At 42.8% G+C, this 18,496-nt stretch overlaps 1 protein-coding gene across 3 annotated transcripts in view; it reads right to left on the minus strand.

Moving 5' to 3' along the window:
• TENM4 (teneurin transmembrane protein 4) overlaps window positions 1-18,496 on the minus strand; it is a gene marked incomplete at both ends in the record, with an annotated part of 341,202 nt that overhangs the window by 61,361 nt on the left and 261,345 nt on the right. For all 3 annotated transcript variants that reach the window (XM_082278669.1, XM_082278668.1, XM_082278667.1), the window contains 5 exons: window positions 869-1,118; window positions 2,128-2,271; window positions 4,282-4,549; window positions 10,243-10,504; window positions 17,714-17,833. In XM_082278669.1, coding sequence (XP_082134795.1) covers window positions 869-1,118; window positions 2,128-2,271; window positions 4,282-4,549; window positions 10,243-10,504; window positions 17,714-17,833 — 1,044 coding nt within the window. The remainder of the gene's footprint in view (window positions 1-868; window positions 1,119-2,127; window positions 2,272-4,281; window positions 4,550-10,242; window positions 10,505-17,713; window positions 17,834-18,496) is intronic.

The raw sequence follows: 18,496 nt of genomic DNA on the forward strand, positions 1-18,496 counted from the left end.
ACTCATTCAGGAATACTCCCTTAACTCTATCTGACTTTCCTGGAGTGAGGCTTGTCTGGCCACGCAAAGCCCAGAACCAGGCCCCACTGCTTTGAAGTGGATACTTGTATTTGCTGCAGAAATTTTAGATAGAAAAAATATCCCCAGTGAGGTCAATCTGAAATTTGGTTCAGTCACAATTTATTCCATTTTCTCAGAACTTAGGACAAATCATACTTTTCCTGCTGCTTCATTGTTTTTAATGGATGTTCCTACCCCTTCCTCATTATTTCTACTGGTATACTTTTTTCCTTTGCTTTTTGGGGTTAAAAGGAAACTCTCCAGTTACTTCCAGATGCTCCATCTGCATGTTCAGCCTGACACTGCTGTTCAGTCGGGAACTGAAGGGAGCTGATACAGCTGTCCCCCAAAAAACAACCAGAAAACCCCAGTCTATGACTGTCTAGAGTGATCATCCTGTCTAAACTATGAGTGATTATCAGTCCTGATTAACCTCTACATATCATCATCAGTGCTGTGTCTTTCCAAGTATTGGTTATCTCAGAGGCTGCTTGTTAATTTTCAGCATTCCCACTGGTTTCTGACTACAGGAAAAGGCAGACATCAGCACAGCTTGATTTAGCAGCACAGAAATGTGTCAATATTTTTGGCATGTGATTCAGTTCTGGAAGAACTTGCTAGGCCTGTGTTTCTCTGGTGTAAATCAAAGTCAGCAGAGTTGCAGAAGAGGCAGATCCAGACAGCTTTTTCTCTGTTTTACTGTGTTGTTTGCTTTTTTTAAAGAGTTCTGCTCATTTTTCTTTTGGGTACATAGGATTTCTGCAGAACTTAAGAGAATTATTCTAACGGCCACATTCACACAGAGTACCTCAGCTCCAGTATGTTGGTGACATTGCCAGAGGGGAAGATCCTTCGAATGTAGTTGAAATCTCCAACATAAAGACTTCCATCAGACCCACATGTTAGGGCAACAGGAGCCAGGAGTTTGTTCCCATCTGCCAGACCATTGCAGCTTGGACAAGAAATGCTACGTCTGCGGCCATTGCCCATAATGCTCCCAATTACAGGCGGCTGCTGGGAAATGAACTGGTTTTCCCCGTTTCCTTTATGCAAGATTCCTAGAGAGAGAAAACAGTATCAAGGAAATTAAAGAGAGACAGGGAAACTGAGACCAAAGGCAGCACAAACTGGCAATGCTGAATGTCAGCTGGGGAATCTGTTAAGTAGCAAGGAGGTTTATTATCTTTCACAGTACTGTTTTCCGATAGTTTCAAATGAGGAGCCTCTTTTCTGAATTTTTTTTTTAGATCCATTACATATCCTGCAGAAGGAAAATATGTAGGGAGAACAAGACTGTCTTTACCTTTGAACGAAATACACTTCTCAGCACCTCATGAATTTTTACCTGCCCTGTCTGTTCCTTCTTGCCCTGTAATTTGCAGTCTACCAGGTAAAAAAAAAAGAAATTACATAGCTCATGGAAAAGTAAGCAGCAGGAAGACCATGGGATATTCGCTAGAGAAATGCTTCATCTGCAAAGTTTTAGAGGAGATCTGCCTATTTTCCCTCTAAGTGTAGTGATCTCGGCAGTGATGTGGGCTGAATGAGATGTTTGTTCCCATACCACTGTCATCCAGAGGGACACAATGCTTCCACCTTTGAACATGTTCTGATCAGCTTTTAAGCCACCCTGCTGCAGTCCTCAGCTGTCTTCAAGGACTCTGGAACTTTCCATTCTCCCTTAGGACCCATGAAGCTTCTTGTTTTGCAAGTACACTTGGCACATTGGAGGATGCCTCTGGGTGGATTTATGCTTAGTGACAGTTCCAATCCGAATAGGCTCCCCTTTGTTATTTTAGGAATATTTTCCTTGTTAATGCCCTTCTTTTACGACACTACAAAGTTAGACAGTCTGACATTCAACTACTTCATGATGGCCAGCTTCTTTTACATTTTGTACACTAAATTGATTCTAAATGTACGTTGCTAGAAATAATTTGTTAGTAAAATACACAAGAGACAACATGTGTTGGTCAGGTTTCTTTCCTTCCCTTTTCTTGAATTCGTAGTGATAAGGACCAACTTGCAATGCTGTATTATTCCTGTTATGTGTCACAGACAACCTACCACTTTGTATGTTGAGGGCATGGTGCTTGTCCAGGGACCATCCTCCAAGTTTGGAAGCATCAATTTCGTAACCCTGAAGAACAGCTGTCCTCTTCTCCCACAGGATTAAGTCTGGACAGGATTCATACTCATAACCTACTGAAACTGTGAACAAGAGAGAAACATAAGACTCCTTATGTTAGTAACCCAGAAATGCAGTGCCAGCACACACAGAGTCTCAATCGAACAGGAGTAAGAGCATTTCTACAGAAAACTGCTAATTTAATTGAAAATCATCATAATACACAGTCCTAATATTTTTTCTCTTGAAAGTCTATTCTGCATTTAAAAAGGTCAATGCCATTGTAGGTGTTGGGCAAATGTGCTAAAAATTTAAAAGACACTGTTTTAATGACACATTTTAAAACAACGGATATTGAGATTGGGACTTGATCTCTGGGAGTCCCTTCCAACTCAGGATATTCTATGATTTGAGAGTGTAAACTATTGCTGGACTCTCAAACAGGAGAACTTTACTCCTACCTATTTTCTTTGATCAAAGAGTGCATGCCAGGAACTTGATCTTGATCATGACCTTTCTTGGAAGGTAAAGACTTGCACAATTCATGCATGGGGCAGCGAGTCCCTCAGAGGCAGCAGTCTCAGTCAGGTTGACTTGTGGTCATTGCTAACGTCAAACATTTGCTTGCTGTGATGTCTAATCAGAACCTTTCAGGAGTAACTCCACTGAACACACTGGAGCTGCTTAAAATTATGTCAGCAGAAGGAAAATCATGTTTTTGACAGAATAATGACTACTTTACCATTTTCTCAGAAGAAGCAGAAGCAGGACCATTTTCACTGGTCTGCTTTTCTTCTAATCTTTACAGCTGAAGCAGAGCAGAACTGCAAGTTCCACACAAATGAAAAGCAATTACATAGATCTTTTTTTTTTTTACTAGATAGAAAGAAAAAAGTCTGATATTACAAGTTTCCCAGCCTCTTTGAAGAGTGCTGAGCACCGAGAGAACTCAGGATACCCCATCAAACATAGCCTTTTGCAGAATCAGATTGTATCAGAGGAAGATGTAAGTTAGGATATGAAAGGTCAGTATTTTTCACTGTTCTGGAGGTGGGAATCATTGAAGGCACAAATGCTGATGTGCTCAGACCTGCTTGGGTACTCAAGTTGTTTCATGGAGCACTCCAGGACCCACTGCTGATCTAGCATCTTCAAGAGCATGCAAGCAGAGTACTTCAGGATATGCTACCAGGACACATTTCTCCATGTGGACTCTGAGCTGGGTAAGGCTCAGCAGGCTGTATCACCCAGCCTGCTCAAGGCAGCTGAGCCTGAGTGAGAGAATGAAGGCACCTATTCTTCCTCCTGGAAAACCAGGCATCCTGCAACTTCTCTAAAGAGACTTATCTTCAAGTGAGCTATGAGGCATCAGTGAACCATCCTTCTGTCAAGAGGAGCTGTATTTGCTAATTTGGGATCTCTCCCCTATTTTGCTGATATAATTTCCTGGCAGCCTGAGAAGTCTAGTCTAAACTCAGCTGAAGACCTGTAACTGAATGTCCACTGGGTGTTGACAGATGGGAAGCAATCACTGCAGAACTGCATTACCTCTGCTCACTAAACACCCAGTATGGGATGGCATTCTCAAACAGGAAACGAAGTGGAAACTAAAATTAGACCAATCCTGAAGGTCAGGCATAAGGAGCAGCGGCAATCAGGGCTCAGTCCCAGGGATTCCTTTCAAAGCAGTCTTGACAGTTTTTGGCTATAGGTGAGAGGCAGCCAAACACTTCCAGTCCCAGTTAATTCCTTCTGTATGAATATGATGGGAGCAGCTCAGGATGTACATGCTGGGCCATGAGCCAGAGAACAGGTATTCGTACTCTGCCTTTGAAAGTGTCCAAGGCCAGGTTGGATGGGGCTCTGGGCAACCTAATCTAATGGATGGCATCCCTGCCCATGACCGGACATTGGAACTAAATGGTCTTTAAGGTCCCTTTCAACACAAACCATTCTGTGACTCATCTGCTGGGGAACGTGTGCTGCAGGGACCATTTCACGTGTCTGCATTGAGACCACACTGACCTAGGACAAGGTCTGTCACTGCCACTTAGCTGCTTCTAAAAGGAGACACGAACCCTGAGGTCACTTACCGAAGGCTTCTGAGAGCCCATACACCTTCTGGCTGTAAACATCTGTCTTGTCCCAGATGAAATAGTAGGACAGGTCTGGAGCTGCTGCAAACCACTTTCTGAAGAGGCGTCCCTCGACGGCCACCATGAGGTGGACTTTCATGAGGTTGAAGGGGATGGTGGGGTGGGTCATGCTGATCCGCAGCACTGATTTGTAGCCAGCTGTGCGACTGCTCAGGTAACTCACTTTTATTTTACTGCCGGAAACATTAATCTCCTCTTGTAGAGCCTGTGGAAAAGCAATCCATGAGGTGTTAAATCAGCAGCGAGCAGACAGGAAAAGGCAGGGAAGCTGTAATTTATCAAACACACCTGTATAAAAGCTCTGGCAGACATGTCTAAAAAGGCACCTAGTAGGCATCAAGTATGAAATGATATATGTAACTTATAGGGTTATTTCTGGAAGCCAAGGAATGCCTCCTGTTTTCTCCACCTCCGTTACATGCAAGAACAGAAGAACAAAATATCACTTTAAGTCAGGGTTTACAAAGGGTCTCACTCCTAAAAGGAGTTCCAGGATGCATAGAGAAAAGAGCCTGGGATCTCAGATAATTACAGCCCATCAATTTAGCTTCCATTTTCTGTCTTTTATCATCATAGGTTTTAGAAGCCTCTAATTTTTGTCTCCTGGCTTCCTTTTCCCAGAAAAATATCATGCCCTGCTTGGTCTTAAGGATGTTTCCTGATCCTGATCATAACACGCAAGTCTCTCCAAGAGATTAGTGAATCCTGCTTCCACCCTCTCTCCTCTGACTTATCCATGTCTCCTTCTTTAAAAGTGCTCCTCTCCTACCTCACTTCTGACCCTCTCTACCTGACCTACCATCTACCTCTAGCATTTTTTTCTATCTGTGTTCTCACTCTTATTTTCTGACTTCATGCTTGTTCCTACTTATTCTGGTACTTGCTTAGAATTCCCTTCCTTCTTACTTAAGTGATAAAGCTCTTGGCCTCACCTACAGTCTGCAACTCCTTTCCCTTCCCTTGAATTCTTCCTTCTCTTTCTTTTCCAAACTCCTCTGTATTCTAAGTGAGTTGCTTAATTTTCTTCTCCAGAGTGTGGGTATTTCTGACTGACTGGGACAATTATCTCACCGCTACCCATTACGGTACAAAATTTAAGAGAAGACTGAAAAAACATCAGGCAAAGCTTTTTCTGCCCTTGTTCTGCTTTGAGAACAGAGAAGTCTCAATAAAGATGGGATTTTCAGCTAATTTACCTGCTAAAGTATAACCAGATCTTAAAATTTCTTTTTTCTTCCTTTTTTTTTTTCTGGAGAAATGCTTGGAAAGTTTCTGGAAAGTGATACAAAGTATATCCCTGACACCATGCTGATCTTTCCACACAAAATGCTGATAAAAAAATCTTAGGAGAAAAAAATTGTCACTTTCAAGAAAACTTCACTCGTAGGTAAGCACCCAACTTGGACACTTTGAGCACAAGTCAGCAACCTCTGGCGAAGATTGAAAAATGAAGGTAGAAGCTTATCAGTGAGCTGGAAAGCTTGGTCTGCTAATGGGATGTGTTAAAAGGTCACAGATGGCACAGTTCACTCCCGTGCCACTTCTGAAGTTCTTCAGTGTGCTGGACCCTAAATGAGCGTGGAAAATACTTCCCTAGCAATAATCATCTTTCTGAATATTAAGGGCGGGGAAGCTTGAAGGCAGGTGGGTCAAGAGATCCACCCATCAGGAAGGGATCACATCTATCACAGTGGGATTCTTGGGGTGTCCTGTGCAGGGCCCCGAGTTGGACTCAGTGATCCTTGTGGGTCCCTTGCCACTCAGGAGATTCTAGGATTTTATGATCCTTGTGCATTCCAAGTTATGTCACTCCTACATGCAGCTCCTTCTATGTGGGAGCAGCAAACTTCCCTGACATAGTGAGCTGCTCAACTCTTCCAGGTTTTCTGCTTAGTGTTATCAAAAATGACAAATCTTTAATCTGCCCCCCAAAAACACTTCTGGTGAGATGTTATCCAAGGCCTAACACTTTTTCAAGTGATAACTAAAAGGCTCTGAGTGTTGCAGCACCTGAAAACGGACACATCCAGCAGTTAAAGCCCCATTCCACTGTGCTCGTATTTACCTTCTCTAATGTAGTCTTCTTAATTTACATAGCTCAGTTCTTAGGAGGCTGAAATATGACAGAACTGGGAAAACCCAGGATTTAAAAAATATATTTTATGAGATCAGCAACAAGCTGGATGGGGACTAGGCTCAACCAGAGAGAGCTGAGCCAAACTGCAGTAAAGGTGGTCCCTTGTATCAAATCTGTCTTTGTATGTAACCCCATTAGGATAAATGCAGGCAAAAATAATTGTCATGGAGATACTATTTGGAAAGTCTGTCTCAGATCCCTGTCAAAAGTAATTATTTCTCTCTCTCATGATCTATTGCTGCTGTCTACCATTCCAAAGAAAAGGTCAGCCGAATCCTGCCAAGGCACTGAGCAGCACAAGGGGCTGTGTTTAAAGATGTCTGCTTGAAGAGAGGGTTCAAATAGTAACTCAAATTCAAAATATATTTGTAGTTTGTAAGTGGAGAAAAACTAGCAACAAAACACAGCACTGCTAGGGGGGGTGTATAAATCAGCAGGGTATCAGTGGGACAAAAGGGGGAAGACAAGCTTTAAAATAATCTAAATGTGCTAAAAGTAACAAGAGCTGAATTGTGCCCTTATTTTTATTTGATAATTACTGTTTGGCCCAGACACATTCATATACTGTGACCGCAGACCTTGTGAAAGACCTTTAGAGTTTATCCCAGACTAACCAATATTATGGGCTCTTTTTAAGAGGTCCAGCCATGAGGCTGGGCAGGCAGAAGGGCTTACTGGGGATTTACACAGTGTAGCAATTTTCACTGCCATGTTCCCTTGGCTCTGTGGTGTTGATCTGTTCTTGTCCTAGTAGCAATTTTTCTACTTTTTGCATGAGACAAGGTAGGAAATCTTGTTTCTGTGTGCTGGGTTACACATGTCTCTTACAGCTACTCTTCACTCTGCCAGCAGACAGGCAAGGAACAGTCAATGTCTTTTTTTCTTGTAAGATGCTCAGAGGGAATTTTAAGAAGGAAAACCATTTAGAGTCTGATTCAGGGGCCTTAACATAGACATCTAGTGCTTTTGAGATGTTCTGTGGTATTCAAAACTTCTGCAAAGGCATGACAACTCTGACATGGACCTTTCTGACATCTGAAGCTGACCTTTCTGAAGCTGGATGCCTGAAGGGACACTACAGGGCATTCTGAATGGCCCCAAATCTGTCTATAGGCACCTGAATCATATACTAAAAATGCACTACCGGGTTTTTTGAACGCATCCAGGTAGAGAGCACTGCATTTATTTGTTGGAGCTCATGAGGTTCTTATCTACCCACTTGTCAAAATCTCTCTCCCAGCCCTGCTATCTGCTTGTCACCTCCTCCCAGCTATGTGCTCACACCTTTTATATTTAACATTTCCCTACTGAGAACTGTGTATTACAAAATGCAGCTGCAGGAAGTGACAGCTAGGTTATTTTTTTATTGTATGTACATCCAGTATAGAAATTTTCATTTTCTAGTAGTCCATTTCATAGTCCATTTCTGAACTGAAGTACAGTCAGGACTCTGCCACAAATCAGATTCTCTTGTAAACTCCTGCACCACAAACTCTGTTAACCTTCAGCTATCAATATTTGAGGTGGAATATTGATTTACAGGTTTTAGCTCAAACATATGGCACACAGGAAAAGAACTGTCTTCATTGTGTATGGGGTTCATCTTATCTCAACTTAGAAACCTAAGCTGGGTGTATCCTCTGAACTGCTCTTTTAGGTCTTCCTACAGCTAACAGCAGATACAGACAGACTCTTATAGAAGGTTGGCGTTGCCTTGTAAACTCAAGAGTGGGATTCAATTCCTGTTTAAGGGATCTAAATCCAGATGTCAACTTATAAATGTGCTCATGTGAGGTAGGCACATAAACATCAATTTTAGTCAGTGGAATCTAACTGATACCATCAGTGAGAACCAGAAAGCTTCAGGGGGGTCAAAGTAAGTGATGTGTAGGCTCCACTGATGGTACTGATTAGATTCCAGTCAGCTTTAATGGGAGCTTGGACACTTGGCACACATCCAGACAACTGCATGTGAACCTCTTATTTAGGCGTCATAATCTCAAAATGAATCCTTCTTAGGTACTAGATTCTGTAACTACAGGTGTCTAGTGTGATTTGGGATGTCCAAGTGATCTGCTGTTCACAAGGATTCAGAAGATATAATGCAGGACACTGATAGGGGGATCATTCTGGATTGGCAGTTGGAGGCTAAGCAGGATATCATCAGGACATTTCAAATGGCACTACCTATCTGTGATTAGGGTGGTAAAACGCTGACACAGGTTGCCCAGAGAAATGGCAGATGCCCCATCCCTGGAACCATTCAAAGTCAGGCTGGATAGGGTTCTGAGCAGCCTGGTCTAGTGAAAGGTGTTTGTGATACCAAATAATGACTGAGGTTATGATCATAGTTGTGCTACTTGCACAGATATTCAGATATTTGCTTCTTTCACAGGCAGCACTGCCCATCACCTTTCATGGTGTTTGTTGGTTTAATAAAAAGATGTGGAAACCAAGATTCTGAACCAAGCATTTATAACATGATGGACTTTACAAGATATGGGACTTAATTAGTAATTATGCCGGGACACATGGTGACTGTAATTGGAAATTAGTGTGAGAAAGGATCGTAAGACTTGGTCCAGAGGGAAAGGTAAAGAGACCACTAGCTTTATTTGTTGTAGGGTTTAGCACCTGGTTTATTAAAATTAGAAGGTACAAAGTTACTTCTTTCCTCATTAATGGTACCCCAACCTCAGTGGAGTCATGCCGGAAGCACACAATTTGTCTCTATACTTGTTATTATTTCCACCTTGGCAGATTATTGTCACTAAAAGCAATACTCAGGACATGATGAATGCTGGCATCTAAAATCCAGGGAACAGCATGTCCCGGACAGTAACGGTTGAATGCTGTTACATCCCTCTGTTTCAACAGAATGAGTATTTTTAAGGAAAATTGATAATTTGGTTCTTTGGATTATTCAGTTTAAAACAGAACTTTCCATTTGACAAAATACTCTGAAGCCACAGCAGATTGTTAAGCTTCTTTATCTGACTCACACTTCCTCAAAAAAAAGGGTAATGGGGATAAGAAACTAAAGGTAATCCTCTTGCTCTGCTCCTCTATTCCAAATGTCATGAAATGCAATAAAACTGAGGTGTTCTGCAGGCTGGCCCCTTCTCAGCCATCTGCTGGCTGACTGCATGTCTCAGCAGCTGTGTAGAGAAAGTTCACTCCATCACTCCACCACCAAGGTTTGTAGCGCCCAGTGGGTGGAATTTTCTCCTGAACAGAAGACAGGCGTTAGAGCAGAGGAAGTGCACCAGCCTGGTGCTGGGCATGTTGAATGCCAAAGGGCTGACCAAGGGCTTGTGTGTAACACCAGGGTCCCAGCTCATGTGCTGTCAGTCACAAGTGCTTTGCCTCCATCCCTCAGGGATAAGGGAAAAGAAATCTGGTAAAGTGAGTGCCTGGGAGTGAGTGCTCCTAGCAAATGTCTGAAAAATAGTGTAACAAATGGGGAATGCTTCTTGTTAGGAAAGCAGGGGAACAGTTGCACTTCTGTTGCTCAAAGCTGTCAAAAGAAGCACAGAAAGGAGATGGGGGTGATCAGGCACTGGCAGAGGTTGCCCAGAGGAATTGTGGATGCCCCAATCCCAATTCAATGTCAGGTTGGATGGGGCTCTGATCAACCCGGTCTAATGGAAGGTGTCCCTGCCTATGGCAGGGGGGGTTGGTACTGAACTTTAAGGTCCCTTCCAACTCAAACCATTATATGATTCTATGAGTTATTGTCCCTCAGCTATGATGGTTCATACCTGGATCTCAGGAACAATAGGACCTTTCTCTGAGCAGGAAGTTGCAAAAGCTGTCAGAGGAGATGGGGAGACCACAGGGTTGGGCCGGGCGAAGTTACTGAGGTCACAGCTTGGGATCTCATTCTCTTCGTGCCTCATGACTATGGTTTCCATCACAAAGAAGCGATCCCACGGCAACCACAGCGTGTGCTCCTGGGTGATGAAGGGAGCCCGCTCAAAGTGCAGGATAATGGAGATTCCACCAATGGTAACAAGATCAAAGCTGTTTTAAGAGATGGAATACAAAATTAGTGCACACACTACCCCATCTGTTGGTAACAACTCCCTAGCAAGGACCTCAGAAAAATAACTTCAAGAAATATCATCAGTCTCATTTTATGAACCTAAAATCTGCAGCCCAAATAGGCTTTACCTGAGTAACAGCAAGTGTTGGAGGCAGGAGTCCAAGCTCAGCTTCTTTGCATGTCCTCATGTATATTGAAATTGCACACATCCCTTTTTTGAAACATGTTTATCTTTGTTGGTGCTTTTCTAGCACCAACATATTTTGGCCATACATACTAAATTTCCTTTTTTTTAAAAAGTATTTATTATCCAAACAAATGCACAGATTGGATCAATTCACACGATGAAATAAACTACTTGGAAAGCGGTTTCTCTGACACATCCCCATATGAATTGTCTTGGCATCTCTGCTAACCTGACTAATGCCTAATGCAACCCAGGGAACATGGAGAGCCCAGTCAGGGACTGAGCTTAGTCTAGTAGAAATACATACAGTGCAGGCTGTCTGCGTGCCACAGCACACAAGCACATCATCTTTTTTGACTCTTAAGCATTTAGAGCAGGGCAGATGAATCACTGCCTGTGGTCTCTGACTTCACCCTAAGCTACCTCCAGCCAAGTGGCTTTTCTGCATGTGTTAGTGTTGGATAACAGACAGCCTTCCAGAGCTGTGTGAAAAAATGTTACCTTGATAAGGAAAATATTCCTCCTCTGGATGTAAAGATGTTGGGATAAGGTTCTGGTGTTTTTCTTACTTTTGTATTTAAACTTCACGTCTTGTCACAGATGGAGATTTTATCAAGTACCATGGGATATATCTACTATGTATAGACCCAAAAAACAGGTGTTAAGTAAGAAAGGAAGGGATTTCAAAAGAAATTGAAGACTTTTTGCTCCTTTGTGTTTTTCTCACTATCTCTTTGGCTGCAATGCCAAACATGTGCTTCAGGCACAGAAAGTTTTCTCATCCCTGCTTCTCACTTTCATGCTTGGTGCTGCTGTATGACACTCTTACTCAGAGTTTATGCACATGATCAGGCTCACTGGTTTCAGCAGAGCTGCTCATGTGCTTAAAGAGCTGTGAGTTTAAGTGCTTCTCTGCAAGAGAACTGGGATCTGAAACTCTCTGCCTGAAGCCAAAGCTGATGCACCTTGTAAATACATGGTAAGAAAGAAGGTGAAAAAAGGTATTTAAAAGTATTTTTTAAAATTAATTGTGAGGCTTTCAGATTGGGTGGAAAAATCACAGAGGAGCAACAATGCGTATGAACTATTCCTAAAAAAAAAGCCTTTGTCAAGCAATTTTTTGGGGGAGCCTTTTTTATTTCATGGCTGATGTACTGAAGTGCCATTTAGCAAATATAATTATGAAAAGGTGGTTATTCGTTAAAGAATGTTGAATTGAGTCCATGGCAGGAAGCAGAAAGCACTTCAAAAAGCCAAAGCCATGTTTATTCTACCACTCGAGTTGGGGCATCATGTTCCCAGACCTATGGAGCTTGGTCTGCAGCAGCCTGAGGAGTAACTTGCTGGTCCCTGCCAGCAAAGCTGCACAACGTTTGTACTCTGATGTGAATGTTTTTAACAGTCAATTAGCATTTGGCAAGTCCTTCAGCTGGGAGGGAGAGGCTTACTCTGCATGGATCTGGGCACTGAATGGGCCACCAGGAGGAAAGAAATAAACATTACAAATGATGCTCAACAAGTTTTTAGGCAAGTTGGAAGAGGTTTTATTTGCAAACCTCCATCTCATCCCTTTGGCTTCACTGAGTCTGGATCAGGGATGGGAATCTGCTGGGGGTAAACATCCTGGCCTCTCCTGCATCCCCAAAACAGGATGCAGAAGGGAAAGCACCATCTCCACATCAGGCTCCAGCAGCTGTGAAGACAGAACCATGCAGTATTTTTTAGCAAGTGGTGTTGCTCATGAGCTGGCTTTCCCAGAGGCCCAGGGTGCAGCTTTCAAGTTACCTTGATGAACTGAACCAAAGGTAAACCCAAAATCAAACAGAAAAACCCAAACTGAAAACACCTTCCTCCCAGTTTCCCTCAGTGAAATTAAATTTAACAAAAGGAAAACTGTCTTGGGATTGAAGGAATGAGATAATTTTATTTCTGGTTTTGCTGCTGATCTCTGATGTATTTTTTATCACTCTGTAAAAATCATACTTGCTATATAGTCATACTGTTGTTTTTCTTTAAAGGCTCTGGAGAGACAAGCCAAAGAATGAAATTATCTATTCATCCAAAGCAGGCTCAAAAAATAAAAACCCCACAGGAAAGTGTAACCCTTTCTCATCTCTTTTCTCTGGAAGTTCAAGTATTTGGTATTTCTGAGAAAACCATGCCAAAGCTGCTGACTGTGACATGGAAAAAGTCTGGAGACTTTCTTGCTGTTTTATTAACACTGTTCCTACAACCCAGGGATACTGAGGGCTTGCAGTCTCTCTAAGCTACCACGTTAATCAAATTTAAAACTTTATTTAAAAATGTGGTTTATAATCCAGTACTGATACTTTGAACTGTCTGTTAACTCTGCTTTACAGAGAAATGCATACAACAGAGTAGTTTGAGAGCTGCCATTTTATATTCATGCCTTGTTATATAAACAAAGTCTCTGTTGCAGTAATTAGGCTAAGAACACATCAGTCTAAGTAATGCGTCTTAAAGAGGACCTTGGTTTCACTATTTCAGGCTGTATTTCAGCAATATAATAGGAGAGACCTGGAATAAAGTGCAGCCCCTTTACAGGGGTGAAGAATTTAGTTCACTGTAATTCTAAAACTGAAATTTTACTTACTCATTTGGAAACTTGATCATGCCAAAAAGAAACCCCCAAACCCCCAAACCTGGAGCAACAAAATCAGCTTAGGAGCCAATGTAGCTAAACTGATGCAATTTTATCTTGAAATTCCCTTACTTTAAAACCCCAGTTATTTCAGTGCTATCAGTAAACTGATTTGCTAAATCAATTTAAGGCAACTCAGTGCACATTTTGAAGAATAGATATTTCTATGGTGAATATGCCAAATAATAAACCCGCTGAGTTTTATGCAGTTATCTCATGACCCCTGGAACAAGGTAACTGCTTGCATGTGTGCTCCCATTTATTCTCCAAACCAGAATGACACTGAAGATGGGAGAGATGACCCTGTGTGACTGTGCACTGCTCTGGACTGGGAATGCATGCAACCTGCTACTGTAGGTCAGAATGCACTTCTTGCCTAAGAGCATCAATTTCTATAAACAGAGTTGACTCAATCACATGAAAACTGTACTGTACAAAAGCTGATGAGATGTCATGCTCTATTAAAGAAAATTACTCAAACCCATAAAAAGGTAATAGAAACAGGAATAGCATGAATCCTTTACATGATTTTGAAACTGCTCTACAAATAGTATTAAATAAATACTGTAACAATCAGTAAGGAAGGAAAGTAAATGTTAACTCCCTTTCACAGGCTTGGTTCGCTGGCCTGGGACGGTCAAGAGGTGCATGTAATGGTAACCTCTAAATCAGCAGTGAGGCTGGGATTAGGAATTAGGGATGTCTGACAACATTTGCTGCCCTGACAAATTTTAGCTTGAATGGTCTTAAATAGCTCAAGATAATTTACAGACCACTGAGTAAGTCACTGGACTCAAGGACAGATTTCATGGGACTTTGAGCAACCTGGTCTAGTGGGAGGTATCCCTGCTCACAGAACTAGAAGATCTTTAAGGTCACTTCCAACCCAAACCATTCCGTGGTTCTATGGATTTTGGTGTTGTGTAACTTGTCCATTTATGGACAAGTAGTTTTTGTCCATAGAGGACTTACAGAGTATACAGATGCACTGATGGGCCTATTGCCTGTTCATTTGAGAAAATACCTGCATGTATCCCTTAGCCAAGTTGGAAGGTATAGTCATTATTCTGGAGGCTTACTACTGCAACTGGACAATTTGTTTGATGTTGTTTGTGCATCAGACTTCTGTAGAAGCAGACTGAGTTGAGAGGAAGGTGAAGAAAGTGAAATCAGAAGAGCTGATACCACACAGTCTGGGGTTACACTGACCCCCACCAGCTGCTGACAGAAATCACAGCTTTAGGATGAATCCCACTCGGACACAGATTCCTTGCTCTGAGACAGCTGATCTCTGTCATTTTTATCACTTGGAGCTGGTATCTGCTGGGGGCTGAGTCAGCAAACTGCAGCCCTCAGCTCCTTGAAACTAATTTAGCTTCTGGAGGCTGGCAGCCACTCCAAGGAACCAGGAGTCCAATGAAGCCTGGTGGAGCATACTGATGCCATGGGTGCATTGCTTTCTGCCCTGTGTTCCCTGCTCAGTTGGACCTTGGGAAGGACACAGCATGGATGGAGCATCCCTAGCTTGAACTGCCAGTAGAAGTAGATTTATAGCAAGGGGGGTCTGCCTTTCACCACCCAAGAACTAGGAGGAAATAGCTGCTTGAACATTACAAAGGTTTGGAGCTTGGATAGCAGCAGTCACCTCCATGCTCTGTCCCCTTAGCTTATGGGTTTGCTGGCTAGAGGTCCAGTTTACACTAAAGCCCCTCTGTGCTAGGTACAGCACGACTGCAGAGCAAAGAGATGGTTTCTTTCCTCAAAGTACTTGTAATCTAAATGAAAGATTACACACAGTAGTTGGGTGTTGTATATATACAAGGAAACAGACAGAAAAAAAAGTTATGACAGGCACTGTCATCCAGGAATCTTTTAGTCATATTTATGTGTTCTGTGGGACACAGATTTTGTGCTAGTCCATACACAGCAAGCTGATCATGAGAGTGTGGTTTGGATCCCACTTTCCCACAAAGCAGGTTCAATAAGGTTGACAGAGATACTCTCAAGCACAAATGTTCAATTTTTTTCCTTTTTGCAGTAATGTCTAAGCTACTGGCAATAAGACACCAGCTCCAGTGGGGTCCATTTCCTGGAATGCCTCTTTATCATCTCTCATTTTATTGTCATGTCATTAAAGAGTTGGAGCATCACTTGGAAGCCCTCCCAGTCCCCATCAGTGTTACAGTAGGTGCAAACACCCTTGAGTGTGAACAGGACAGCATCAAGCACACGTTGCTAGCACATGTTCCTCTTTTTCATTACAATTCTATATGTTTCTCTGGCCAACTCAAATGAAAGTTGTGGATTGGAGAGGTGATAAAATGCGTAAATCCTCTCCCAAGTGCTAGTGGTTAGCAGTCAATACATAGAGCATATGCAGCTGGAAACCCTTATGTTGCATTTCTGTTCTTAAAAGAAAGGGAGACAATTAGCACTGACAAACAAAAGATAAGATGAAAGACATTCCCAATTTGCAATGCTTTTGTTTTGGTTGAGCATGATTGCTCAGATTTTGCCTCTAACACAACAGTAATCTTAATGACTTCTTCCTAATCATTTCAACATGAATTAGCAAGAATAGAGCTGCTGGGAGCAGGAGTCATCTTTTTTTTTAATACGCATGGGCAATGCATTGCCAAATTGCTGGCTAAAGATTCTAGGTGATATCACAAACTTAATAAATAATAAGAATAGAATAGAATAGAATAGAATAGAATAGAATAGGACAGAATAGAAAAGGCTATTCATCTGTTAGGGAAGTAAAAGGATCATCAAGTCCAGCTGCCTTACCAGTTCAGGGCTGATCAAATCAAACCACGTTATTAAGGGCATTGTTCAAATGCCTCTTAAACACTGACAGGTTTGGGGCATCAAACCTCTCTAGGAATGCTGAGCTTACATTTGGTGCAGGTAGCTTGGTGTGCATGTGCAGTGTGAGCTGCAGGTTGAGCTCTGGAGGGGGGCAGGAGGCCAAGCCAAATCCTGAGGCAAGAGGCAGGGAACTGCCGAGTGACCACATGGAGACATGACAGGAGCCGATAACTCCAGGCCTTCCCATGTAGACTGTCAGGGGGTAAAAGCCCAGGGTTTCCTTTGTCCGGGGCCCCGTCTCAGAGGCACCAGCTCGGGCTGTTATTTTGTTATTTAGTTATTGCACCAAGATTAAATTGTTTTAGGGATCTGGACATCTGGGACTCTGCTATGGGAAACCTGGGGTTGAGTGGGTAAGGATCCCTGGTGTGACTGTGTGAGTGTGGGGTGTAGCTGCGACGGGGCCTTGGTCCCAGCTCAGGTGGTGTAAGTGTAACTGCTAGCATGGCTTCTGGATTGTTGGACAGGAAAAGTTCCTTAACTGGAAGGCTGTTGCAGTATTTAAGCACCCTCTCAGTTAAGAAATGTTTCTTCATGTCCAGTCTAAACCTCCCCTGGTGCAGTTTTGAACCATTCCCATGAGTCCTGTCAGTGGATACCAGGGAGATGAACTCAGCACTTCTCTCTCCACACCCCCTCCTCAGGAAGCTGTATGAAGAAATGAAGTCACCCCTCAAGTCTCCTTTTCTCCAAACTGGAGAAACTCAAGAGTCCTCAGACACCCCTCACAGGATATTCCTTCCAGTCCTGTCACCAATTTCTTGCCCTCCTCTGGACACATTAAGGGACCTGAAGATCTTTCGTAAATTGTGGGGCCCAGAACTGCACACGGTGTTCTGGGTGAGGCTGCACCAACACTGGATACAGCAGGACAACCACCTTTTTGACTGGCTCGTCATGCTGTGTTTGACACACCCCAGGATGGGGTTTGCCCTCTTGGCTGCCAAGACACACTGCTCTAACAGCTTCTGTTCAGCTGCTGCTGGCCAGCAGCCCCAGATCCCTGTCTGCAGGGCTGTTCTCCAGCCACTCCTCTACCAGTTTATACTTGTGCCTGGTATTACTCTGTTCCAGTTGCAGAAAATCCAGCATTTTGACTTTTTAGATTTCATCTCATTCATCATAGCCCAATGCTCCGATCTATCTAGATCCCTCTTGTCCCTTAGGAGAGTCAACAGCACCTCCCAGTTTGGTACCATCAGCAAACTTGCTAATGGTGCATTCAACTCCTGCATCCAGGTTGCTGATAAATACAGTGAACAAGACTGGCCCTGGAATTGAACAGTGAGGAACAGCACTGGTGACTGGTCACCAGCCAGATGTAGCCCCATAACAACCAACAATAATGCATCAACATCTTCAAAAAGGCATCAGTAATAAACATGCTCCTGGAAGGAGTTTCTCTTTAGTAGTCATGGCAATAATGCTGTTACTGCTTCTTGAACACTGTAAATACAGACATCCTACCTGCCATCTTGTCTACTGATTGTGTATCCAAACAGAGGATTGTTGACAAAGCTGATGTTCACTCCAACCAGAGGGGTCCCATCTGCTGTCATCACCTGGCCTCGAATCACACATGCATGTCTGCAAAGAAGAAAAATGGTAAGAAATAGTAAGTCTGTTTGACAAGTGCAGTTTTTTCCTCTGTTCATGTGGCTGGGAATTCCTATGTATTTGAAAGCCAATACCTTTATATCCTGTAAAGCTGGAGCCATGCCATGTGTTTTGATGGTGGGATGCTGCCCTTGAAGGCTTTCTCAGGTGTTGTGTAAAAACTTTTGATACTCAAAGTGAGATTTATGATTACCCTACTACATAAAAGCAACTGCTGCAGCATATACTTCATTAAGTATAAACTTCTGTAGAATTCACAACATCACATTGGAATTTTACAGAATCATAGAATCTCCTGAGTTGGAAGGGACTCACACGGATCATTGAGCCCAGCTCCTGGCCCTGCACAGAACAGCTCCAAAATCACACCATGTTCCTGAAAGTGTTGTCCAAACACTTCTGCAACTCTGGCAGGCTTGGTGCCATGACACTCCCTCAGAAGCCTGTTCCAGTGCCCAATCACCCTCTGGGTTGAAGAATCTTTTCTTAATAGCCAGTAGTGTCTTAACAGTATCGCCCCAATTAAAAGCAAGGTGCATTTTAAAATCAAAGAGAACAGAAAATTACCATGCAGTGCACAGACACATTTAAGGCACAAAAGCCACAGAAGACCCTGACCAAGGCTTGGCAGCT

This window comes from Coloeus monedula (genome assembly GCF_965178545.1).
Source record: "Coloeus monedula genome assembly, chromosome: 3".
In the NCBI taxonomy this organism is placed as follows: domain Eukaryota; kingdom Metazoa; phylum Chordata; class Aves; order Passeriformes; family Corvidae; genus Coloeus; species Coloeus monedula.